Below are 26,198 nucleotides of genomic sequence, written 5' to 3'. Positions count from 1 at the left end.
AAATACAACAAATATTAATAACATGAATGCAGGGGACAGGGGATGCAATGTCAGTCTTTCCAGGCAGTTTCCAGTGTTCACACCTTGACATGGATATGTCTCCTCTCTGCTCTGAAGTGTGAGATTGAATTGAGGGATATTCCCATGAGAGCTGCCCAGGAATAGCTGATATCACCCCTCTAACTGCTGCCTGTGGTTCTTTTGGCAGCATGAAACCAATGCCAGCTGACACACGTGCACGTGGCTTGGCAAATACTGATAAAAAATTCAGTGTTGGGCCTTGGTATTCAAGTCACAATTAAAAACCTCTCTGTGCATATGGAGAGAGACTGTCCTTGAGGAAGAAGAGGTGCATGAATAGAGTTGGTGCATGCTTTAAAAAGGTGAGAAGACCTTGTTTATGTTGTACAGGAAGAGCTAACATTGCTTGCAGTGCCACAGCAGAGTGACCGTGGTTCCTGCTTTGGATCTCCTGGAAAATAAACACAAGGACTGGGAGCCCAGAGCCCAGCAGGGAAACCTCGAACTGTGCAGCTGCTGGGGCACCAAGGTCCTCATTCCCTGAGTGAGCCCTGAGTGGTCCTCTGGGCTGAGTTAAGCCCAGGGGATGCAGGGAGAGTGCAGCTGACAGTTTGCTGTGTGGGTGGCTGTTTCTCAGGGTATGAAATGCATGAAATGATCACATACTCAGTCCAAAGCCTCTGGGAAATGCATTATTTACCACCCTGCCTCCTGATGGTGTTTAGTCTGGAGCTAAGTGCAGCTTTGGCTGCAATGATCCATGTGCAGAATCCGTGGGGCTGCCAGGAATGGATTTGGGAGCCTCACTGAGGATGCTGTTACTACACTGCTTTTCTATTGCTTTCAAAATCACTTTGTATCTGACAATGTGAACTGACAGCAAAATGAAAACATGTCCCACCCACTTAGGGCTTTCTGTACATGTTCTTCCTTTCTTTTCCCTTTAGCTGCCCCACATGAGGGGCTGGGTGTAGATCTTAACCCTTGCTGGAGTCCAAATTTTGGCTGCATTTAAATGGTGCAGACACAGCCCTGTGGGGGTTGGGAGTAAAGAAGGGGAATTTATTGCTGGGAAGGGATTAGTGCTGCTATGAAGAAATCTATTTACAGAGTCCACCCACCCTCAAGAGGCTCTGTTCATAAACTTGGGTTTGGGAATTGCTTTGTGCTTCCCTGGGAGGGCTTGAAATGGGCACCAGAGAGAGGGAAACCAGGCAATGTGGTATTAGATTGTTCAATAATTACTCAATTATTGATTGATCCATGTAGGATTGCACCTAGTTTTAGAAGCTTACACAAGGCACAGGAAAAGTACACCTTTCTGTTTGACATTTAATTTTTCAAGTTTTATTACAGAAAGACAGCTAAGCCCCATTAATTCACTGAGAAATCCTCATTGAAATGATCAGTTTATGAAAATTATCTTTCTGCCATTTAATGGAATTGATTGCTAATAAAAAAATGTATCAAGGCACAAGGCAACATATGAATAATGTATTTTCACTGTATTTTGCTAAGCTAAGAAAAATTCAAGTGATATGACCTTACTTACTCCTTTGGTGTGTATATATTATATATTTAGCCCCACAATCATTACTTACGTTTTAGAATGTTTTATTAAAAAATAACCAATTAGTTAAGCAGATAATCTACCTTTTTGACAGAGCACTAGGTTGTTAAGTGAAAAACAGGATTACTTGTGAGAAAAATCAGAATCCTGGAGCAGCTGTAGCTAGAAATGGGATTAAACAAAATGCCTTAATGCTGAAACATGAAATCAGAAGCTGAGGATAAATGCAGACAGTTGATGAGAAGGTTTGTATACAAATTGGCTTAGATCATGTCTTGCCTTTGAAGATGAGTCAATTTGAACATGAAAGCTGATGGACACTGGAAAGATCTGCTCTCTGCAGATGAAATCTGTGCTGGGAGGCTCTGAGCAGGTGCTGCTGTCACTGACTTTGGGGATCTGATGTGGCCAAAGATGGCTGGATTTCCCTGTGGCTCAGCTGCCACGTTTCAGCTCTAGGGAATGTCTCTTTCTGTAGAATTCAGAAAAACAAAGCAGATTTAATGAATTCAGATAGGGATCTCATGATGTTCATTGGGATGGGTAGAGTGCAACAAGAAGAGGGGTTTGGGCTCTTGTTTGGACAAGGGGGGTGGGTGTAAGGCAGGAGAAGGGAGCTGGGGCCTGTGCTGGGATGGAGGGATAACAAACTTGAAGCTGAGCAAGCCGAAACTGTGTTCTCAGAAGAGAGGTCTCTCATTTGGTTTTGGTTTCCCACTGCCTGATACCACAGCTTGGAAATGTGTTTTTCTTGATGCCCCACACCCCTCATTCTGCCTTATTCCTACCTTTGGCTGTTCTGTGAAATTCCTGGTGAGAGTTTAGTTTTCTCAGACTTCTTGGTAGGGTGTTGCAGCTTTTTGTTACTTAGCAAGAGTTTCCTGGGTGCAGTGCAATAACATGCCCAGCATTCAGTAGGAAACCTTCCATTTCCTCAGATAAATGAAATATGTGAAAAAAATACACTTATTTGATATTGAATGAAGCTTCTTCAAGCTGAATCTGAAAATCACAACTAACTGAAAATGGCAGAAAAAAGGCAATCGTGCTCTCTAGAGATAAGGGGAAGTGATAGGTGGATCAGCAAAAAGAAAAAAAAAGTCTTTTAAAATGAGTTTGTTGGAAGGAAAAAGATCAGCTGCTGTAATGTTCTCTATGTTGCAAACCTGCTCCTGCAGCTCAGGCTGCTCCCATTGCAGCAAAGCAATCTTGGAAGGCTGGGATAGCTTGTCCAGCAGAGCTGCATACAGCAGGATCTCTGTAATTCAGCTTCCACCAGCATTTCTGGGCTTAACCCCTCTTCAGGGCCCTGTAACTCACCTTTCAAATCTTCATTCAGTGCTTGCAGTGTGCTGTGCTTTAAATATTTTTCCAAACATCAAGATGTGAAACTGTTCTCTCCTACTGGTGGAGCCTTGTTCAGATCAGAGCTCTGCAGAGATTATATTTCTATTTCTATTTCTATTTCTATTTCTATTTCTATTTCTATTTCTATTTCTATTTCTATTTCTATTTCTATTTCTATTTCTATTTCTATTTCTATTTCTATTTCTATTTCTATTTCTATTTATATTTATATTTATATTTATATTTATATTATTTATATTTATATTTATTCCAGAGGCCTATGGCCATGTGGACTCTTTGCAGACTGTCCTGTGTGGGAAAATGGGCAGCTGAACACCAGTATAGCCAGCTCATATTTTTGAGTTGACTAAGAGACTTATTAGTGCAGGATGAAGTAGTTGTGCAATGCTCAGAGGAGGGCAAGAAAATCACAGAAGGTCTCTGAACATGGTGGTTGAAAACATCAGAGGTGGGTAGAAATTTTAAAAAATATAATCTTAGTTATACAAGAGACAAAGTTTGAGTGTTGGTTATTTGTGGTGGTTTGGAAAAGGGCGATTTGAGCAGCTGCATTAAAGGTCTGATGTAAATGAATGTATCAATGACTAACATAAACATGATTCTTAGAGGCAGAAGCAAAGCAGTGAAAAGGCACTGAAACTTGAATCCCCTGACTAAAAGTGAATCTTTTTCTGTCCCATATGGGACAGACACGTGAGGTGTGTTGTTCATATGTTTTGCAGCTCATAAAAACAACACTTAAGCTTTATTTCTCACCAGTGTTTTCTGCATGCAGTAAATACTCTTTGTGGCTATGCCATGGATTATAAATGCCTAAGACAGTAATTTTAACTTCCAGCTGTGTGTGTGCCTTGTTTTAACACTCCCTGGTGTGAACCCCTCACCCTTGGTCACAGTGACCTGTGAGGTGCAGGTTCCCCTCCTGGGTTATGCTACAGGTTCTCTGTTAATTGAAGTGGAATAATGCTGTATCTGCCAAGCAGAGCTGTAAATATGGGCAGGGAAGGATGTCTTACTTACAAGGTTTCATAGATATTTTGCAAAATTCTCTTTTGCCTGGAAATTGCTTTAAAGTGATGAGTGGTACTAAACCTTTCATCTGTAAAATGATCAAACATAATGTAATACTCCTTATTCAGGATGTTTTGGTGCGTGCTAATAAACCCTTGTAGAGTGTTTGTGTGGCTCCTGTGGCACGGGAAGGGGAAAGACCTTTCAGAAGGGAATCTCACTCCAAACACTTGATGTGAAAAAGCAAAAACTGGCCTAGAAGGTGTACCTGAGATGGGAAAGATGTCTGTGTCACAGAAAGGGTGTGAGCCCTGAGTTCTGCTCTTGCAAACAGGCTTTATTAGTGCATGGTGTTTATAGGTCCTAATTTCCTCCTAAAATATCAAAGGCAGCCAGCTTGGCATAGCCAGTTTGGTCACCATTTAATGTTCTGACAGATCCCCTTCTCCTGAAAGGCTCTGTGGTGCTTCCACTTCCCTCAGGAATGACTGATGTGACAGCAGAGGGGTCACACACAGCCCTGCCCACAGGCAGCCCTGTCTGCTGGCCAGGTGCTTGTATTGATAGTAAAAGATTCTAAAATCATAGAAAATTCGGGGAGTTAGAAAGAAAGTTAGGCTTGGCAAGCCCTGGGAAAAGTGTTAAAAGTAGGCCCTGGGAAATGTTGGGCCTTGTGCTTGCTAAGATCAGGTGAAACTGCACCTGTGTAGTCAGTACATGATAAATGATAAAATTGTAGATGTGATTAGATATAATTATTGTTTAAAGAATCATGAGAATCTATGTTAGGGGTTTGGGGAATCATGAGAAATCCATGCTTGGGTAAAATCAATGCATACAATAGAACAATGTAAGTTTAATAATTAATATGTAAGTTATATAACGATAGAGTATAAAACATGTTCAGCTCAAAACCAAGTGGGGTCAGATTTGGGTCTGTGTACCCCTGACACCCAGAGCTCTTAATAAAACACCTGCATATAATCATTCTGTGATTATGTGTTCCTGAAGGCTAACAGTATCAGTGTGTAGAAAAATCCAGAAGTGGTGATGAAATCCAAGAAGCCAAATTCTGATTAGGGTTAAGGCTTAACCACTTATTTATAGGAAGGAATTAATTGTGGAGATTGTTTTACTGGGATTGAAAAGAATCACTAACTTCCAGCTCACTCAAAGCTGTTCTAGTAAAGGAAGAGGAGGGGTTAGCTGCTCTTTTATGGCCTTCAGGAAGGGTTTAATGCTTTGCACTTCCTCCAAGCAATTTCTCTGTCTGGCTTGTGCAGCAGTATTACCAGATCTAGGCAGGCCCTGAGAGGCAGATCTGAGGCTGCTCAAGGTGTGATTTCTCAGGCCAGTGACAAGTGGGCACTGCCAAGTAAACAGAGTGACAAAATCATTTTTTGCCAGCATGCTGCTTGGCATATCTGGCTGCCCAGTGTCTATCCCTTGGCTTTGAAGGTGAATTCCTTGACGCCAGCTCTTTCACACAGTTGAGTTTTGTGGTGGATCCCTGCTAGCCTGGCCTTCTGCTTGTGCTGGCAGTTGCTGTTGAGTTCTAGGAGGCAGCAGGACTGGCCATGGCCATCTGAGCCTCGTCCTGGCTGCACTGGTCACAAAGGCTGTGGGTTTTGCTGCTCTGGATCCTCACCTGGCTGCAATTGCAGAGCTCACATCATTCCCAGGCTCAGAAATTCATGGAGAGAGGGCCCTGCTTGTGTCTGCCCCATGTCTGCAATGGCAAAACACTGCAGGAGCAGGAGCTCATCCAACCCCAGGAGCTGGAGCAGCCAGCAGTGACTTGGGAAGTTCCAGTGTCCATGTGGATGGCTCTTCCCCAGCTGGAGGATACAGAGAAGAGCTTGTCCTCCCCAGCTGTGTTACACACTCACATCATCCTTGTTACCCATCCTGTTCCAGCAGGAATTCCTCAGCTGGGAAGGCTGTGCTCCAAGGCATGGCAAATCCCAGCTGCATGGAATGTGCACAGAGAACCTGCCCCCGGTGCCCTCGGAGCAGCCCAGGCTGCCTGCCAGGGACAGGACCTGCTGGCCAGCCTGGAGGTGTCACCTGTGCTGTCACTGTGCCAGGACAGCAGCTCTGGGGGGAAACCCTCACTGCCGCTAGCTGTTCCTCTGAAGAGGAGGCCTGGCAGGGTGGGACCTGCTCAGGGTGCTGGTCACCGGGCCCTGGACACTCTGTGGGGACAGGGAGGAGCAGGGGGGGCAGGATGGGACCTGTGGGGCAGCAGAGGTGTGGGCTGAGCAGGCTGAGGTGGCTCAGCTGCTGCTGAGCAATGGGGGAGCTGTGTCCCTCCAGGCTGGCTCTGCTCTCAGGGAATTTGCTACTTGTGTAGAGCAGAACCTTTTGGATCAAAGGGAGAAATAATGTTTTTCCCCCCTCTCCTGTTTTTGACCTACAAATCCACCTGCTGTTATTTTTCTTCTTCCCTTCTTGTGCTGCTTGCTGTCCAGGGCTGTTTGGGACAGATTGTGCACAATCACTTAATTTGCAACCTTAGCACAGTGAAATGTCATAAACAGATCTTAAGCTGACCTGGGTGTTTGCTGCTACTCTTTGCAGCTGACCAGCTGGAGTTTATCCTGGTGATCTGGATCTGGACCCCAAAGGCAGAGCCTGCCTCTCCCACTGTGCCCTCTCCACAGAGCTTGGCAGAGCTGTGGATCAGCAGGGTTGCAGTAATCTGTCCAGAGGAGGGGCAGGAGAGAGGATGGAGGCTGATTAAATTGCAAGGAGTCTTTGACTTACAGGTAGTTATTAATCTGTAATTGTGTGACAGGATTTCTGTGAATACTTCCAATTTTTAGGTGATCACTGAAAGGTTCCTGGTGAATTTTTGTTACTGGTTTATTTCTGTGGCTACTTGGGAAGTTTTGCTGCATGGTTATAACACAGAAATAATTAACAAATTCTAATTAGGGGATAAGGTGTGTGCTTGTAAACAAACATCTCATTCAAGGCAAAACAGAACCAAGAGTCACTGAAGATAAAACTTGGTTTCTTCAGAAAATCCTATTTAGTAGCTGTAGTTTGGTTTGGAAAGAGAATATTCTAGAGAAGTAGGGTTGGACATCTTCATCATCAAAACCAGTCTGCAGTGTGACAGAGCAGCAGGATTTGGTACTGACTCCTCCTGGCAAACAGGAAAACGTGCCCCAGGGAGGATGGGCTGCAGCGAGGTTTGATTAACGGAGACACCTGGAGCTCACATCCTCTCCCCAGAGCCCTTCCCTTGTCCTTTGTGCCCTTCACAACTGCTGCCTGAAAGAATCACTGCCTTTTCCTTCAGAGATACAAGCCTTGCAGCCTCCCTGCCTTCCACAAATGTCTGAGAATTTTGTGAAGTCAGCGTTAAAGCATGAGATGGATGGAATGACCTTTGCACTGTTCTAAATCTCACTGCCCGTGGTCGGTGTGAGGTGACACACGGGAGCGGAGTGGGCATCCAGCGGGCAGCAGTGGCAGTGCCGGGGCATCCAGTGGGGATCCAGTGGGCATTTATCAGGCATCCACGAGGGATCCATTGGGGATTCTTTGGGCATCCATCAGGAATTCATCAAGGATCCATCGGGAATTCATCAAAGATCCATTGGGAGTTCATCAAGGATCCATCCAGCATCCATCAAGGATCCACTGGGAATTTATCAAGGATCCACTGGGCATCCATTGGGGATTCATCAGGAATTCATGAAGGATCCATCAGGAACTCATGAAGGATCCATTGGGAATTTATCAAGGATCTATTGGGAATTCATGAAGGATCCATCAGGAATTTATCAAGGATATATTGGGAATTCTTGAAGGATCCATCGGGAATTTATCAAGGATCTATTGGGAATTCATGAAGGATCCATTGGGAATTTATCAAGGATCTATTGGGAATTCATGAAGGATCCATCGGGAATTTATCAAGGATCTATTGGGAATTCTTGAAGGATCCATCGGGAATTTATCAAGGATCTATTGGGAATTCTTGAAGGATCCATCGGGAATTTATCAAGGATCTATTGGGAATTCATGAAGGATCCATCGGGAAGCGCCAGGCACAGCCGAGCCCAGCTCTGCCCTCGGGCACCACCTGGCGGCCACCAGCGGTCATTGCAGCCACTGCAGCCCGCGCTGCTGCGGGGGGACCGCGGCTCCTGTCGGGGTGAAGGGAGAAAAGGCAGTGTCCCGGGAGCAGGGACAGTGTCCCGGGAACAGGGACAGTGTCCCGGGAGCAGGGACAGTGTCCCGGGAGCAAGGACAGTGTCCCGGGAACAGGGACAGTGTCCCGGGAGCAGGGACAGTGTCCCGGGAGCAGGGACAGTGTCCCGGGAACAAGGACAGTGTCCCGGGAGCAGGGACAGTGTCCCGGGAACAAGGACAGTGTCCTGGAAGCAGGGACAGTGTCCCGGGAGCAGGGACAGTGTCCCGGGAACAAGGACAGTGTCCCGGGAGCAGGGACAGTGTCCCGGGAGCAGGGGCAGTGTCCTGGAAGCAGGGATGCGGGATAAAGAGCAGTGTCCCGGGTCCAGGGGCAGGGACACGGGACAGATGGCAGCGTCCTGGGGCCGAGATCAGGATCCCAGGATAAAGGGCAGGATCCCTGCATTCCGGGAGCAGGGATAGAGGGCAGTGTCCCGGTGCTGGCAGCTGGGACAAGGCTCAGGTTCCCTGCCAGGACACCAGCCCGCAGTTCACACATCAGTGCTGTGGGACACAGCGAGGGCAGCTCAGGCCTTTGGCATTTTTCGGTTCCTCAGGTTTGCTCTTCCAGGGGGAAGAGGGAAGCCCGGACAGCTGTTTAGAAAAGCCATTTTTAAGAGCTGGAGCTGGGAATCGTTTCAGGCTCTTTGCACACCCCAGTTCAGGACAGTCTGTGGTGCCACACGCTCTCCCCAAGCTCCATCTGCCGTGGGGTTTGCTGGGGACAGAGCAGGGGGGGTTCCTGGGCTGCCTCTGACCCTCCCCATTTGGGAACGCTCTGGTTTGCAGGAGCATTGCAGGCCAGGCTTTGGGCTCTGAGGCTGCCACAAGAACTCCTGGGAACATTTGATTCGGACTGTTTGGCAAACCTTGCTGGGGTTGTGTTTGCTGGATGTGTTGGCCTGGTTCTGCCTTGCTCTGGTGACTTCACCCAGAGAACTGACTTTCAAGTGGAGGCTCTTTATAAATGAGGAATTAAAGAGTTTCAGATATTCCTGAATGATTGATGAAGGGGTTAACTAGATGAATTAAGAGAGTCTTGAGGGGAAGCAGGTGGGACAGCTCCTCACTGAGGATAGGTGGAAGGAAATGCTGTTTTTCTTTTTCTTTTAGATCAGTCAGGAAGGTGAAAGAAGCCAGCAAAGGTCTGTGCATGTTTATTGCACATAAAAGCATTTTTCTGGTATTGTATTGTTTTCTTTTCCTTTTTTCTGATGCAGCATGAAAGAGTGTCTTTGCTGTTTTGTTTTCTGCCATGTTCTTGGCAGACAAGATTCAGCCTAAATTTTCTACTGTGATCTAATCACACTCTTATTCATTTCCTGGTTGGACTTGATGACTTGTAGTACACTAAGATTGTGAAATGGGAAGATTTCAGTGGGAAATATATCACCTTTGGTGATGTGTTTCATTCCAGACAGTTTGTGAGGTAAAGCCAACAGAGTTCTATTTCTTACTCTCTCAAACTTGAAACATTTATTAAAAAAACAGAAAAAAGAAAGAAGAAAAAGAAAGGGGAGAATAGGTGAAAAAAGAAGGTGATTATTTATTTTTGTCCTAACACCACCTGAAATATAATGAAAATAAGTGTTACAATTATTTCTGGCCAAATAAGAGAATCTATCATATATCATATTTACTGCCACCAGAGCATTTCCCCTGCATGTGACATATACTTGGAGTGAAAAGATGTAAAATAAATGTATGGAGGTGGATCTGTACCCTGAGCTCTGAGCTCCAAAAGCAGTGAGGCTTTGCAGTCAGTCCTGGCAGGGTGACAATTCCTGTGCAGGGCAGGTGGCACTGCCAGCCTGGCTGGGCTCTCCTGGGGCTGTTCCAAGCCCTTGCTGCTGAAAGAGGAAAGGGAAGAATGCAGTTCTTGTAGAACAAGAACTCAGAAATAATAATTTGATTTTCCTTTGATAACTAATCCTTCTATTTTCACTGGGTGTACTGTGACAGTAGCACTGGACTGGAACAGGATAATAAATCATAGAATTGTTCTTTCTTTCATTGTCTGGTGTAAATTTGCCTTGATAAGGGGACCTTAGCTCACCTGCCCTCCCTGGGATGTGCCACTGTGTGCCAGGTGCTCATGTTCAAACAGCTTTTTATTGGTGCTTTGGTACATATCAAGGATTCTCATCACAAGCCATTACTTCATAAAAAATTCTAATGGGGTGGGAGTAAAAAAACCTTTATTAAATGGCATGAACTTCTGGATCTGAATGTAATAAAATAATAATTTATGATATATTTTTAGGGATAAGAGATTAAAGTGCATATTAATTAAAAGAATAATGAAAACCTTTGTGAGATTCTCTCCCACAAGTTGCAAGTAGCTGTTTAATCAAATTCTTTCTATGGAAAAATGCATTTCATTATAACATAATTAGCACATCTATTGTGTTTCTAATACAACTTCTGCTAAAGTGTATTTGATCTGGTGTTTGCTCATGGCAATTAGCAGTGAAGGAAGTGAACTTTTTTGCTTTATTCCAGGCTTTGTAAATTCTAAGTGCCATATCTAGGAAAAATGGATGTAATTTTTTTTTTAAAGTGCTAGAATAATCTTGGGAATATATTATGATAGTCACTAGCAGTAGCAAAAAGAGGAGGTGAGGAGCTGTGCTGCCTGAAGTGTCCAGTTTAGGGGTGATTTTATTTTCTGGCACAGATGTGTTTTGTTGTGTGTGTCCTGTGCCAGGCCTGAGGAGGTTGGGGGGGTTCTGCAGCCCAGAGTGGTCCTGCCGTGAGTCTGGGGGAGCAGGACAGGGAGTGAGGGTGGCAGTGCTGGGCTGGGCTCAGCCCCACATCCCTCCTGGACCCCCCTCCTGGACCCCCCTCCTGGATCCCCCTCCTGGGGCTGTGCTGAGCCACGGCAGGGCCTCTCTTCCCCACCACAGAGGCAGGAGAACAGGGCAGAGGCTCAGGGGTGGTTCAAAGCCACCCTGATGCCTGGCTGCTGAAATCCCAAACATCTGCTGGGCTGTGGGATGGCTCCTGCAGCACTGGCAGAGTGTTGGAATCCAAAATAAAAGCCTCTTTGAGCTCCTCAGAGAGAGAAAGGAATTAAAACATATTAAACCATAGATACAGAGCAAAAGTGTAGGTTTTAGTTTTAAGTAGGTAAAAATATAGCTTAAGTGCCCTAAGAATCTGTGTTAGCTAGCGGAAAGCCTTACTACCCAGTTTAAAATTAAGTGATAATATCCTTCACAGACTCAATTTAGCTCTAGACATCATGAAAATACAGTTTGCATTCTTGGATAGGACCAGATAGGATTATTCATGTAAACAGATAATACCCTATACTATGTGTAAGATTAAAGCAAAAAGAACATTGCTTTCATATGTTGCAATTAAGTTCAGATTGGTGTAGAAAGTATTGTTTTAGAAGCATGTTTTTAGCTGATTGGATGATTTATGAATTTAATCCCCTGTATTGGGGGATCAAAAAAAACCCCCAAAGTATCCAGAGAAGGAGAACAGCAGCATCATCACCAACTGCTTTTGTGGCCCAGCACAGCAGAATGCCACACTGAGAAGCTGCTGCTCAGAATTTGGGACTTTATGCCAAAAGCTTTCACCAAAGACTTTAACTCTCTAAACTTCTTGCCTTTGAGACTGATGCTTTTACACAATAAAAACCTTTCTAGCAACCATTAAGTGCTCATGTCTCTTTGAGACCTGGAAATATCCCTAGAATCCCCATTGACAGCAGAGGCTCCCACAGGGTCCAACCTTCCCAGCTGCACTGCTGGGGCTGCTCTCCACCAACAGCTGTGCAAGGAGAGGGGGAAAATTGCTTTTACAGAAAGTTCTTTGGTGAGCTGGTGCCTAGGCTGGGTTCACTTTGAGTGTTTTATGGTTGAGATCACTGTGGCACAAAGCCTGATGTTGTCTGCTGAGTGGAACTCATTAATGCACAGAAAATCCAAACTTGAGATTGGCTTTTATGTAATAAAAAACAACATAATACAGTACAGGAATATAAAAAGAAACTGTTCAGTGCAAACATCATATACAATGGAAATGGATACAGTATTCCTTAAAATAACTTTAAAAAACAGGCTTAAAATCAGCAATTCCAGGTAATATAATCTGGCTGATACATACAAAGTACTTGACTTACTGCACTAAATAATTTCATAACTAACTTTACCTGCTGATAGCCAATACCACAGGTACTGACAAACTGTAAGTATTATTAGTTAGCATTCTTTATAATACACAAACATATGGAACCCCTATAGCACATACTGCTGGCTGGATTAAGCAAAAGAGAATGAATCCATTCAAAATGAAACCAAGATTGTCACCCCAAAATGTACTTTTTAAAAACAAAGGATGGGATCCAAAGCTGATTTGACCAATGGACAGAATTCTCCTCAGTTTTCCATTAGTTCATATTTGAATATTTGAGTGATTACATTGTTGATGTTGCATTAGTGTCCATCCAAGTATTGCATTGGACAACTTTTTACAGCAGTGAGGAGCAGTGTGAAACCATTATTGTGCATTGCTCTTTCCTGTCAAGAAAGCATTTTGGGGGAAGGGAGTATGAATTAGAGATGATGTGAAAAAGTAAAAAGCAAATTTGCAAGGTTCCACCATATTGGTTTAAGAAAAAAAAAAAAAAAAAAGATTTAGTATTATTTGGTTAGCTACCAGATTTAAATAATCAAATCAACTAAACTAATACATACAACTCCAGCACAGATCCTGCACAGTGGAGGATCTGTGTAGTAGGGCTTTGTTCCTGTTGGAGGCACAGGACTATGCAGTGCTGGAAGCCAGAGACAGGCCATGGTCCTAAGGGACCTGCTTTTCCCAAAACGTATTTGGCTGGGTCACTTCCAGTGAGGGAAGTTTCATTCTGGTCATTCTGTGGCTCTTCACCAGGTGGGAAATTGCACACAGTCTCTTTCCAAGCTCCAAACCTACCTTACATTTGTGGTGCTTTTATGTAGCTGAGTGTGTGGGTGTGTAGCATTCTGGTTTGGGAATCTACAAAATTTTCCTAGGTGGAAAACACTTTCACAGTACCTGCTTAGTAAAAAAGCACAACAGTTTCACAGTAATGAGGCCCTTCGTTTTTTTGTCCCTGAAAAAAATGCTATTGCTTTAATAATGCTGAATAACTCCCCCATCCAACCTCTTTAGAAATCTACAGACCTGTGTTTCCATCTAGAGGGATTTACAGTGTTGGAGTGTTAACATTCCCCTGATCTCCACATTTCCTGCCCTGCAGGATATGTTCCATTGAGTAACACTGAGATCCTATTTACAGAGAGAAAAAACAATTTTGCTGCTAGCTAGAGCAAATTCTAGCATGCCAGAAATGTGCCTGAAATTGTCATCAGGCTGTTAAAAATGACAGATGAAACCAGATTGTGTATCTAAAAATCCTGTCTAATTTTATCTTGAGTAACTCAGAGATGTAGTAGAAGGCTATAAAGCAAAAATAATTAATAGAATGGAAAGAAGGAAAAAATAATGCTTCTTTTTGAAAGTGATGGAATAATTTCTAATACTAAGTGATAGACCATATGTCCCTCCTCTCCTCTACTGGCTGAGCATAAGTGTGGAATATCAATAATGATGTTGCAAGAGGGGCTGGCAAAGCAGCTGGCTGGAGATCCAGGGGGGTTAAAACACCCTGGTGCCACTGAACTTATCCCAGTGGAGGGTGACCTTGGATGAATGTGGATGGAAAAGGCACAGGAGGAGAGAAATGAGGGAAAAACTGGGGACAAAACCAGAAGAAGTGGGGAAGATGGGGAGAGGAGGAGTGTCCTGGAAGACTTAAGCAGATCAGTGAGCAGGAATTTTGGGGCAAAACCTGAATGTTAGCAAGGACAGTAGCACCTAGTTAATATAGGTGATCTCTGTGTGTCTTTTTAACCCTACTGCAGGTTTTTTCCATGCCTGTTTGAAATCCTACTACGGCTTGAGGGAAGAGCTGTGAGTTCCTCTTTGGCCACTGGCAGTCTCTTGGTGTTTATCTGTAGCGGGAGGGAGAAAATTCATGGCTAGTTTGAGCTTAATACACAAAATCTTCACTTGGTTCTGATCCATACAGCTCAGCTAACATCTTGAACCTGGGTCCCCAGTCATTGAGAAAGTCATAATCAATGTCTGAGTCTGAGGAGCCCGAGCCCAGAGAGCTGAGGGATTCCGCGATGGACTCGGCGCCTTCGTAGCCATAGATGTGCAGGGTGTCGTAGGGCAGCAAATCCCTGTCGTTGTCAGCCTCATCCTTCTTCACCTCAATCATCATCTCCATGCCCCCAGCTCCAGGGGGGATGTTCCCAGGAGGTTTCTGGACCTGTGCGTACGGAGAGGGAGCAGCTTCCGACTTGAGGCCGTTCTTGCGGACGGAGTTGAGCACGGACACGTCGTAGCTGGTGGTGTCCATCTCACCCCCTCCCTCCTCATCATAGGTGACCAGCTGCTCGTGGATCTCTGCCACGTTCCTCCCGAGCCCGCTCAGATCCTTCTTGTGCCTCTTTCTCAGCAGAATCAGCAACGCAATTACTGCAAAGGAAACTTAGATGAGCGTGTGTGAATAGAGAAGTAAGGCACTAAATAAAACAAATTGCATTTAAGATACGTAACATAGTCTGAAGTGTGTTTTTGGTTTTTTTTCTGGAGTGTTTTTTTAACATATATTTATTAAAATACAGTTAAAATTTCTATTTAACTGTAGGATTAGTTGGAGGAGTTCAGTCTGGACAGGGATTGTCCACCTGACTCTTGAGCTGGAATCACAAGTACCAATGCATGGTGTCACAAGGTGATTGAATCAACTACTGCCTTGAACTGGTAAATTTCTTAATGCCAAGAATCAGATGCAACTTATGTGGTACTTGCAAAGCAGGGCAGTTCTCAGGCAAGAAAAATGTACTCAGCCTTCTCTGATTTCAGATGCAGCGAACAGGTACTGCTCTGCTGATTTGTTACAAATGTATTCATGTTTATGGTACTGCTTAAAGGGTTTCCAGACTAGCTCTGTTATAGGAACCAGCAACCCTGTTGTTATTGCCCCAGCCCAAATTTCCTGTTTTATAGCTGTGAATAGGGCTGCTACCAGTAAATCAAGTATATTTTACATGTGTGCAGTAGCCTCTCCAGTGATTCAGACTGCCTGGAGGAGTGAGCAGCTTTGCAGCTGAAGCTGTTCTAACAGGCCAGAGAGAAAGAGCACGTGAGATGAATCAAATAGGTACAGCATTTCTGGATTTGTGACCATAGCCACAAAGCTTTTGTAGATCTCAGCTAAAGAATGAACAAAACAATCCTCACGCTGTCGTGCAGAGAACATTCCGAATATCAGATACTCACTAATGATTGTGAAGATGCAGATAAAAATTGCCACCAGTGCTTGTATGCTGACTCCAACCTGCTTTGCCCTCTCCTCACAGAAGGTGAAGTTGCCTTTTTCGTTGCACTTGCAGACGCTGATGACCAGAGTGTTTGTGCTGGTGAGGTCAGGGTCGCCGTTGTCTGAGATGAGGACAGGCAGGTAGTGGAATTTGGCAAGTTCCCGATTGAACTGGCCGTATTTGACAGTGATGTTAGCGGTGTTGTCTGCAAGAAGTAAGGACATGCCATTAGGTGATTATGTCTCACACATGACCAGTCACTCGGTGCCTCTTCCCCTTAGACAGTGCCAGCCTTTCATGAGCCCATTGAAACTTCGGTTTCATTAAACATATTTTTTTTTCAGTATGTTAAGCCATTAAAAATAAAGAGTTACATAGCTCAGCTAGACCAACCACAGCTCAGTGCTACAGCTTTCCTTCCCTGAGTCCCACTCTGGGGAGCTGAGGAAGGACATTGCAGGGATACGCTACCGTAGTTCTCAATCAGGGAGAAGTTGCTGTCTTCTGTGGCCAGTGAGTATCTGAAGAAACCTCTGGGTGATGTTTCATCCTTGTCAACAGCTGAAATCCTGACGATCACCTGCAAGGATGGAAGAGGTCACAGTTTTCAGTGTACGTCGCCTCCAGTGATAAAACATGTGGAGTATTTCAGCTGGGCTGTGTGTCCTGTGTATCCCTTCAGTAAAGGGCAGGACAGACATCTCAAGATACTACAAATTTTTTCAGGCAAGCAATTTCTTTGTGGGTCTTCAAAAAGACCAGTGTTGCCTCTTAAAATTCTGTGTTATGAAAGCATGAAAAAAGTCTCATTTTTAAAGACATATGGCTTGTTGAAATGTCTAAGATGGTGTCTTCTAAAGTCCTCAGCCTACTCTGAGGTGTGACTGTTATTCTTGGAATGCCATTGAGACTGCCATGCCTGAAGGACATGCTTGGGTTTTGAAATCTTCAACCTGATGATACGTTAGATATATAAAATATAAAAAAATGTGTCTGATTATGTCCCAAAGGTATTTTAAAAATTAAACTAAAGGTGAAATGAATACCTTGCATGTTCTATCAGAGAGTCCAGGCAGTGACAAAGAGTCCTGGCTCCATCTGGGAAAGAGTTAATTTTTTTACAGTAGCTGGGAGGGAGCACCATGGTTATTCTTGATCACCTCATGTCATTTCTGGGAGAGGAAAAGAGATTCTCTTGCTGGAGAAGGGGTTCCTTTTGTTTGAGCAGGTGTGGTGGAGGGAGTGGTGGGATAATGCTGAGTCAGAGGGAGCACCTTGGATGGCGTGGCTGCTCCACACTCTCTCTAATTATTCGTATATATATATATATATATATATATATATATTATTCATTTTTTTGTATTTTATGTTGTTGCTATTAGTGTTCATTTTCTTAGCACATTGCTGTTTCCAGCAAATTGTTCTTATCTCAGCCCATGATCCTTCCCTTTTGTGCCTCCAGTTCTCCTCTCCATTCTGCTGCAGGGGAAAAGCGTGAGGTTTCGAGTTTCAGTAGGAACACTAAACTGGGGAGTATCACCCCTAAACCACTACACAAAGTGTCTTAATTAAACAAATATTACAGTATGGGCTGAGCACTTGTGTCTGTGGCCAAACAGGTAAAACCAAAACACCAACACTGTGCCAAGTACACAATTTGTGTGTGCAGATCTCTGTACTGTATGGCTACAGAATATTGTTCCATGCAGCAATGTTTCCCTTACTAGTCTGCAATGGTTTCCTTCTCAGTATCACATTCAAGCATTTTTGTGATAGAACTGAATTGCTGATTCTTGCTGTGTAGAGCTTGACTGTCCTTCATGGCTCAACTGTTAATACACAGATGTGAGAGACTGGGGGGAGAGGAGCAGTGCAGCCCATGTGTGCAAGCAGATAAAAGTCAATATTTCAACAGCACAATATCCTTAAGAGATATTCCTGACCACTGATGTTTTGGAAATCAGTGAAATGATCAGGTGCTTTGGCATGAAAACTGAGACTCACTTTTATTAAAAGACATCTTTCACTTGAGCTGACAAGCAGTAATTCAGGTTTCAGGGAAAAGCTGTCCCTGTCTCACCTTCCCAGGTGCAGCATTTTCACACACTCGGGGTTCCTCAGGAGAAACAAGTTCTGGAGCATTATCATTTTCATCATCAACTATGACATGAACGTGGGCATGTGACTCTCTGTCGGAAAGACGGCCTGGAATGACAGCAAGGAACAGGTCACAGGTCTGGAGTCCCAGTGCTGCCTAAACTCTCCTTCCAACACTTTGTGCCCATTTCTGTGCCTCCCACATCATGAAGAATTTCCAGCCCTGTCATAACATAAACTTTCCCTCTGAGATTTAGATACTTTCCGTGGTTAAATCATCAAGGATCTTTCAGGAATAAAATGACAGTATCTGATGACTTCCTGATTCTTCCCACTGTGTGGCAATGGATTGAGCATCATTCTCTGGCACTAAAGCCACTTGGACAGATCAGCCCATGTCTATATTGTGAAATACCAAACCAAGCTGGGACTGGCCTTCCCCACTCACTGGAGCTGAGAAAAGCCAGGGGCCAAATCTTAAAATGATCTATTTGTAGGGACTTGTTTGATTGGGAAGATGATGATGCAAACCTTGAAGCACTGCTTTTATTCCTAGCTCAGGAGGAACAGGCTGTCAGGTTTGCCTTTCCTTTTTGGTAGCCCTGTTGGAAAAATGCACCCGGATTTCTTTCAAACTGGGAAATGGGTGGCACTTACCATCTTCAAGGATCTCCACAGCTGCCACAGTGATGTTGTATGAGGAGCTGAATTCTCTGTCCAGAGGCTTGGGAAGTTGAATAACTCCATTATTGGATACCCTGACGTAGTCACCATTGGGACTTGCTCTACGCTGAATATATCTGTTTTTTGTTTAAAACAAGATATGTCAATGCAAGGCTGATAACGCTGTTTCACTTAATTTCTTCACAGAGGAAGGTCAGAGAGTTCTTATGTGACAAATTACATTAATCTCTTGACTAGGAGGGCTGAGAATATTGCCCTAGAACTATGCAAGCTGTGAGAATGAAATACATCTGTCAGAAGAGTTTCCAGAGTACTGTAGTTTGCTCTTTCAGAAGCCCATTTTTTTTTTCTCTAAGCACAGGATTGAGAGACCTCTTACAAGAAAAAAAATAACACTAAATTATAAGCATGTAAAAATATCCAGGTTTATATTTTTTTCCCTAAATGTGCAAATGTTTTATCAGTAAGTCCATGTGGTAATTACATAGGTAAATGAAATTTACGTTCAGCTTTTGGTGACCATATATATCCATATATATCCATATATATCCAGCATATATATGGCTGCAGTGCTGGAAAAATTAAATTGGATTTTCTTTTGTTTTGTTTGGCATGCAGATTCTAAAGAAATAGGGCCAAAGTCAGGGTTGTTTGTCAAATTCTTGGCACCATTAATGGATTCTGCACTTTTAAATAGGATTGTAGAGCTGGTGTTGTGTTACCTGATTTTCCGTTTAGCTGCATCGGGGTCCTCTGCATGAACTGAACCAAGTGTTTTTACTTCTGCATGATTTTCCCTCACTTTAAATTCGTATGGGAGTTTGGAGAAGACAGGAGGCTCATCCACGTCGGTGACTTCGATGGTGACCGTTGAGATGCTCCGGGGGTTGCCAGGTTTGAAATGCCGAAGGTTAACGGTGGGGTCTGTGGCCTCGATGCTGAACTTGTATTCTGATACTGTTTCAAAATCCAGGGGCTAAAAAAACCAGACAGTTACAGATATTCCATTGGTGATGTCTAAGCAAGCTTTTCTCTCTGTGCAGATTTAAATCTGGGCTGTAATTCATGTTTGGCAATGTTACCCAATTTCGTCTTGGCTGGACCCATGGGAGAGCATTTCCCAGCTGAACTTCTCTGTCATAGTGTGGCTCACACTGCCTCTGGTGTGGAACAGATTCATCCACTAGTTTAAGTTCAGAAAAATAATTTTCTTTTGGATTAAATAATTTTCTTTCTATAATGCTACTATTATTATAATTCTATAACTACTAAAACTTGGTTAGCTCCTGTCTCCCAAAGGCTGGAGAAGAGATCCTCCTCTTGGTGAAGCTTTGTGTTCTGAAGGCACTCAAGGCAGATTGCAAATCTGCACTGGCTGTCAGCTGGGGCATTTAGTGATAAATGACATCCTCTTCCCTGTTTTCCCCTTGCCTGAGACTATAAAAGGGGTCACACAATGGGAGGAAGGCCAGGAGCTCGGGCAGTAAGAAATGCTCCTTTCAAGGCTTCCTTTGTTCTGCCACCTGAGATTGTAAAAACACTGAGATTCACAGAAGCTTTGATGACTCTTGTTTTTCTCTTGGAGTAGACATTGCAAAGGGAAGTGATGGGACTTGCCCAGCAGCTGACATTTTATCTCACATTGCCCTGTATTTAAAATTTTGGCATGTGTATGGCCAAAATCACATTGCGAAACGGGGAGGTGAGCTTTGCCCACTGTGTGTTGGAGGAAGAGCTGGTTCCAAATCTCTCAGGGAGTGTGTGAGGGGTCTGTGACTGCTCCTCCTCTGGGCAGGCACTGCAGTCCCCAGCTCCTGGGGGAAGAGCTGCACCAGGTGAAGGAGAGCTGCTCATACCCACTGGTGACCACAGCCAAGGATTTTACTGCCAGTCTTGAAATCCTTGGCACCGCTTTTCCTGAAAGTTTTCTCTTCCTAATGATATTTCTAGTCCTAGCAGCTGTGGAGAGACATTTGGAAGGGGAAAACACATTTGTGTCTATCTGAGGATTACAGGAGCTGATTTATAGTCCTCTCTCCTCTTTTTTGTTTTAACAGCAAGTCAATGAAATCAATGAAATCTTGGCCTGGCAATGCTCTGCAGCAGTCCCTTGGTACAAATCAAGTGGGTTTGAGAACTCAAAAAAAGCAAAGAACAGACCCTAATAAAGGCTTTGGAGAGTCTCAAAGACTTATAAGACATTAGTGGGGAAGCTCTGAAAATACCCTGAGGAAAGTAAGGGAGCTGGGGCTCGGATTGGAGAAAATTCCAAACTGCAAAGAGACTTTTAGAAAAGAGGTCAGGTGGACTTGTTCACATTTTCTGCTTTGGTTTCACGTGGGCTGCAGAAGGGAAGGATTCTTTGACTTGGCCAATTGGTTCAACTCTTAAATCACTGTGTCTTTGAGGCATCCAACCAATTGAAGTTTGAGAGGAACCCAAAGTGTGTAACCTGAATATCTGACACAACCCCCACTGCACTCTGCAGTGATTCTGGAGTTTTTCAGGTCTGGATGTTGAAAAGGACTAGAAACCACCAGCTCTTCTTCCAGAGCTTGGAGACCTGGTGTTCAGGATCAGTATATTTCATGCTGACTTTCATGCATTTCTATTTCTTCCTGATGCTAGTCCTAAACCAAAAAATCACTTGTTACACATGGAAAACCACAATAATAATCTTTGTTATGGGGAAAAGTACCTTCTTTGGCCTAATGATTCCTTCATTTGTGTATGGATTTGCTACAATGTCAAATGTGTCCCTGAATTCTCCTTGGATAAAGCTGTATCTTGTATTTCTGTGCTGTGGTTCATCAATATCTTCTACTTTGACTCTGCCAACTTCTCCTCCTACTGAAATGTTTTCAGGAACTTTGAAGTGAAATGATGCTGTTAAAAAAAAAAAAAGAAAAATATGTAAGGAGTGTGTACATGGAAGTTAGAACTTAGTTAAAACTGTTCTTACTTGACAGATGCACATAAAAATATTTCATTGAGAATTTAGCATTGTGTATCTCTAAGACATGTAAAAGTATAAGTAATACCCCAAATTGTCAAGATCTTTAGCAAAGGGAAGAAATGAATACTGATTTTTGTTTTCTGCTCTAGGTGTGCATTGCCCAGGAAAAGTGGCTCTGGCTGAAACACAGAAGAGCTTCTGAACATGTAAAGTTCTTTTGGCCATTTTTAAGGAAAGCTGAATTGTGCTGGTCTGTGAGCTAAACTCGCTGTGTTTGTGGCAGCCCCTGGTTTGAGGCTGGTTTGGAGGATGGGTGGCACTCACGGTGTTTGAACACTGGGAAGTTGTCGTTGATGTCAGACAAAGTGATGATCACCGTGGCTGTGCTGGAATCCCCAGAAAATCCCGGAGCATCTTTGGCTTGAACAACAATCTCATACATTGACTTGGTCTCTCTGTCTAAATTAGGCTCTTTTGTATAAATCACACCTGTGAAAGAATAATGTTGAATGCAGTTAGATTTTGCAGCACGTCCAACATCTCTTCAATTTTGACAACAAATGTTTATTTTTTATTATTTCCACAAGTTCAGCTTTAAGTACCAATTTTACAGTGGTATTTTTCAAGAAATGTTAGAAATTTTTCTGCATGATGGAAGAGATGCAGAAAAGAGAGCTTTTAGGAGAGTTCATGCAGAATATTCCTTGTAATGGATTGTTAACCTCTTTACCTGTGTCCTTTGCTCTAGGACACTAGTGTGGTTACAAGAGATATTGACATTGGTATTAAAACTGGGCAAAATTTAAGCTAGAAAGTTTAGGAAAGCAAATGATTATTGATTACTGAATGATGCTTCAGAATTTGTGTATTCCCTTTTCCTGTTTGGTCACTGGAACTGTACCTATGCCAAACTGAAAACATAAACTGCTCTTAGCTCCTGGTCAGTCTTTCCATAAGTGGGAAAAAAAATGACCTTTTATCTTCTCATTTTGTTCATGGCAGCTGATATCCTGATTTTATTTGTTCATTTCCACATGCAGACAGTGGCATTGTGGAGTGTGAATGAGAAACCTTTCTAAATCATGTTTAAAATGATATTTTGAATGATTTCTGCTCTTTTCCAGATCGAAAAAGGCTTAAAACTGTTTATTTCAAAGGGTAGGGTATGGCCAAAGTGTAAGGACATTTGTGTGTCTGACTTACCAGAGTCATCAATGGTGAAATATTCACCTCCTGTGGTGACTTCGTAGGTCACCGTGGCATGACCTGACACTGTGGGGTCATCAGCATCCACGGCTGTCACTTTGGTGACCGAGGTTCCTAGAAAAGGATTTTCAAGGTGAGTATTGATATAAATTGTGCTTTTTAACACCAGCCATGAAGGGAGATGAGTGACAGAGGACATACCTACTGGTGACATTTCTGGGACAGACCCATTGAACACCTTCTGTACAAACACGGGGGCATTGTCGTTGATATCGTAGACCTTGATGATGAATTTGGAGGGGCGTTCCAGGGACCTGTTGTTTGTTCTGTCAATGATGAGGGCTGTCAGCTCATACTCTGCCTTTTTCTCCCTGTCCAGCCTCTCGAAGGCGTACACGTCCCCACTGGTCTCCTCCACCTTGAAGATGGTGTTGGCATATTCACCCTCGATGATGTACTTGGCGTTGCTGTTCCTTACACTGGATGTGATCTGGAAGGAGAATTCAGAGAGATAAAGGTGGGGTCTGGCAGCTGGCTGCAGCAGCTGCTCCCAGAGGATTCACACAGTCAGGAATTCCTCATCCCACTGGGAACCAGAGCAGCCCTGGGAACTTTGGCTGTCAGTGGGGCAGCGCTAAGCAGCACCACAGCAGCAGCTGGGGTTACAGGATGATGCTTGCACCCACACTGAAACTTGATTGCTTATACAGAACAAAGCTTTTTTCAAATCATACCTCATATTTCCTAAAGGTATAAGTTGTTCCCACAGTCAACACTTACAAAAAATTAACTTCATTATGTCTGAAATAACACAAGACACCATTCAGTTTGAGTTTCTCTTGTTTGCAACTTTCTGGACCTACCAGGGTTTTTTGCTCAGTTTCACAGGATTACAGGAGGAAATCTGTGTTCACAGCTCCTGACATTATTCAGAATTAGCCTCTATTCCTTAGTATTTAGTGAATTCCTGCCACAGCTCACAGCTTTCTGGTACGCAGTCACGTGCAATCCTTTCACAGGCAGTCTTCAGGCTCATGCTCTGACAGGAAGGTTACATTTCCACCTCATAGATTTTAAAATTTAAGGTTATATGCAGTGCAAAAGGGATGCAATAAGAGGAATGAACATTAATCAGTTTTAAGATACAGTTTGATCCAATTCCAAATGCTTTTGCACACTGCTTGATGATGCTTTCCTTTCTGTACCCTCACACATACAGGGTCACTGCTAGAAGGTTTAAACTACGATTTTCCATGTGCTATATCAGCATTCTTATTTCAGTCAGCTAATTATCAAGGATTGATGGATTTGACCAAGTATTTCCAGCCTTTTGTTACTGATGTTATCATAAATGTCACCTGTTGGGTGTTCAGGATTTGATTTTTCCTGTAGTTGTCATTTACTTAATGTTTAAGTTTAGGTTTTCTCTTTTGAAATGGGTCATTAATATTTCCAGCCCTCATCCCTTAACCACGCTTCTGGCTGCTGGGATGGCTGGAGAGCAGTTCACAACTCTGGAGAAATAACCCCACCCTTGTCTCAAAGATGGGATGGTCTGTGCCTTCTTTCTCAATTTTTATGTGCCTATTCAGTGTAAAAAGCATCAACTTCTCAGAGTGCCCTTTCTGGGGCTGAGGATGAGCACACCAAGGGAAGCACCGAGGTGGTGCAAGATAAAATCCAGGTGTGGTCAGCACATTCCTGCAGCCATCACTCAGCCCTGCTCCACTGCTCCTGGGGCTTTTCTTTACAGGGTTTATCAAGGGCTGCAGATGCACCGAGCAGCCACTGCAGGAACCATCAGGAGACTGTGCTGGTGAAACAGCCCAGAGCTGGACAAGGGGAATTACTCTTATTTAGGACAGCTCCAGGAATAGAAACTGCTCCTCAGTCTGGGGCTGAATTGGTCTGAAATGAAGCAGAGATGCCCTGTGGTAGCTGAGAGGACCCTGTGGCCTCTGTGATTTCTTTGTGGTGCTTTCTGGCAGCAAGGCCTGTGTGACTTTGCTGAGACAGCCCTGACAGACGTGAGTGCTGAACAGGGCAGGGAAGTGCTCAGCTGCATTTATCTGCAAAGTGTCACAGTGCATCCCTTTGAAACACTGGATTGGGAGAGCTTTCCTGGGTGATCTGCAGTTGATAATAAGCTTTTATGAGCACTGCCCTGAGGAAAATGAGTTTGCAAGCAGGTCAATACTTGTTAGTATTTTTAAATTTGCTTTTGCTTTGTGCAACAGTATTTTTGGTTGTGTAACGATATTTTGAAAAATAGTATTCGTGTTTTGTGTACAAGCTGAGAGATGTAAACTGTGTGTTTTTAAATACATATGTTTTTATTTGCTGGTCTCTGAGGTTTCTGAAAGAAATTTGTGCTGCCAGAAAAATCCTGACATGCATCAGGCACCAGACCTCCTTCCTAACCATGCACCTGCAGATAATGTGGCTGCTCCTGCATTTGGAATCTCCAGACCCACTCTTCCCTTAAATTTACTTGTATTATTCAAAGGAATTAAAATTCCTTTGGCACCGTTCTTCATTTACTCTTTGCCCACATTTTGAAGATTTTAACATGTTAATATGTAGGTTTTAAGACCCATTTCTATTTCTTTTTCTTTTCTCCTGCCTAGACTGCAAACAACTACTGCTTTTCAAGACCCTTACTTGCTATTTTAGCCACTGCTCACAGGTTACTGCTTACCTTGCCAACATGGTGTGGCAAAGGTGTATCAATCTCTTCTTTGATGTGCATTTGGTTCCATATCCAGTCTCTCTTCTGGCGTTTGTGGCTGACATCATTTGAACAAAGGTTTGGGGTTGATTTCTGACTTCCTCCATCACCAAATGCTGGAGCCAAGAACAACGAGAAAAGCAGAATAAGGTGGCTCATCCTCTTCTGTAGCCTAGAAAGTAATATAGAAATGCAAAAATGTAAAGAACATCAGAATTAGATTCAGCACAGGGAGCACATGCAGAAGTGCAAATGGACATTCCATTTATATAGGGAAGTTTGATCACTCTGTTTCTTTCCATTTGCAGTTTCATCAAAATTTGAAGGCTTCTTGCTTCTATGAAATCGTTTTAGCTGGATGAAAACGGTAAAAACCAACACAAAGTATTTAGACTTTTCAAGTTTTGAATGCTGGTTTAAGAGCCAGCATCCCCCTGAGTGGCTGTCATTGCTCTGAGGAGCAGATTCAGAGCCCAGGTTCCCATTGTGCACAGGGCCAGGGCAGCCTGGCCATGGCTGAACTCCTCTTGAAATGAAATGTTCAGGCTTGACAAACCCAAATGCAGTGGTTTGACATCCCAAATACAAAATGTGCTGTAGTCAATATCTTCCTATGGAAAATATTGATTTAGAATAAAATTTGAGAGTTTTTTTTTTTTTTTGGTGGGAAAAGTTATTGGTGTGAAATTTTCAATCAATTCCAAGCACAATACAGCAAATTGTCTTTCTTTAAGAGTTCATCTATTGATTCAACTCCTTGTCTTCTGAAGCTTTTGGAGACTCACATAAAGTTTCTTTATCCCTTGTTCCCAGACTTTAACGTCTGCAAAATGATAATAACCTGAAATGATTTTCAGGTGAAACCATATTTTTGCATCCTGTGTTAATATTACCAAACTTTAGGCCTGACTTTCATATCAGAGCAGTGATTTTAATGTATCAAAGCTGATTCATTTTCTTACT

At 43.4% G+C, this 26,198-nt stretch overlaps 1 protein-coding gene and 1 long non-coding RNA gene across 3 annotated transcripts in view; one reads left to right on the top strand and one right to left on the bottom strand.

Moving 5' to 3' along the window:
• The first annotated feature begins 208 nt into the window (after positions 1-208).
• Positions 209-26,198, top strand: part of LOC111934828 (uncharacterized) — a 36,542-nt gene continuing 10,552 nt past the window's right edge. The window contains exons 1-4 of the long non-coding RNA XR_015275411.1: positions 209-383; positions 1,686-1,836; positions 3,213-3,407; positions 21,451-23,024. This is a non-coding gene — a long non-coding RNA (uncharacterized LOC111934828). The remainder of the gene's footprint in view (positions 384-1,685; positions 1,837-3,212; positions 3,408-21,450; positions 23,025-26,198) is intronic.
• The window catches only part of CDH5 (cadherin 5), a 29,502-nt gene continuing 15,416 nt past the window's right edge, over positions 12,113-26,198 (bottom strand). For both annotated transcript variants that reach the window (XM_023934998.2, XM_023934999.2), the window contains exons 2-12: positions 25,206-25,407; positions 22,709-22,997; positions 22,505-22,621; positions 21,626-21,790; positions 21,044-21,231; positions 19,068-19,321; positions 18,319-18,461; positions 17,645-17,769; positions 16,036-16,144; positions 15,524-15,769; positions 12,113-14,716 (exon numbers count right to left, since the gene is read on the bottom strand). In XM_023934998.2, the coding sequence (XP_023790766.1) occupies positions 14,223-14,716; positions 15,524-15,769; positions 16,036-16,144; positions 17,645-17,769; positions 18,319-18,461; positions 19,068-19,321; positions 21,044-21,231; positions 21,626-21,790; positions 22,505-22,621; positions 22,709-22,997; positions 25,206-25,394 (2,319 nt within the window). In that variant the 5' untranslated portion in view covers positions 25,395-25,407 and the 3' untranslated portion in view covers positions 12,113-14,222. The remainder of the gene's footprint in view (positions 14,717-15,523; positions 15,770-16,035; positions 16,145-17,644; positions 17,770-18,318; positions 18,462-19,067; positions 19,322-21,043; positions 21,232-21,625; positions 21,791-22,504; positions 22,622-22,708; positions 22,998-25,205; positions 25,408-26,198) is intronic.

This window comes from Cyanistes caeruleus, chromosome 12 (genome assembly GCF_971803275.1).
Source record: "Cyanistes caeruleus chromosome 12, bCyaCae1.hap1.1, whole genome shotgun sequence".
NCBI lineage: Eukaryota > Metazoa > Chordata > Aves > Passeriformes > Paridae > Cyanistes > Cyanistes caeruleus.
The sequence above is the reverse complement of the archived record's forward strand: the minus strand, read 5'-3'. Positions and strand labels throughout refer to the sequence as shown.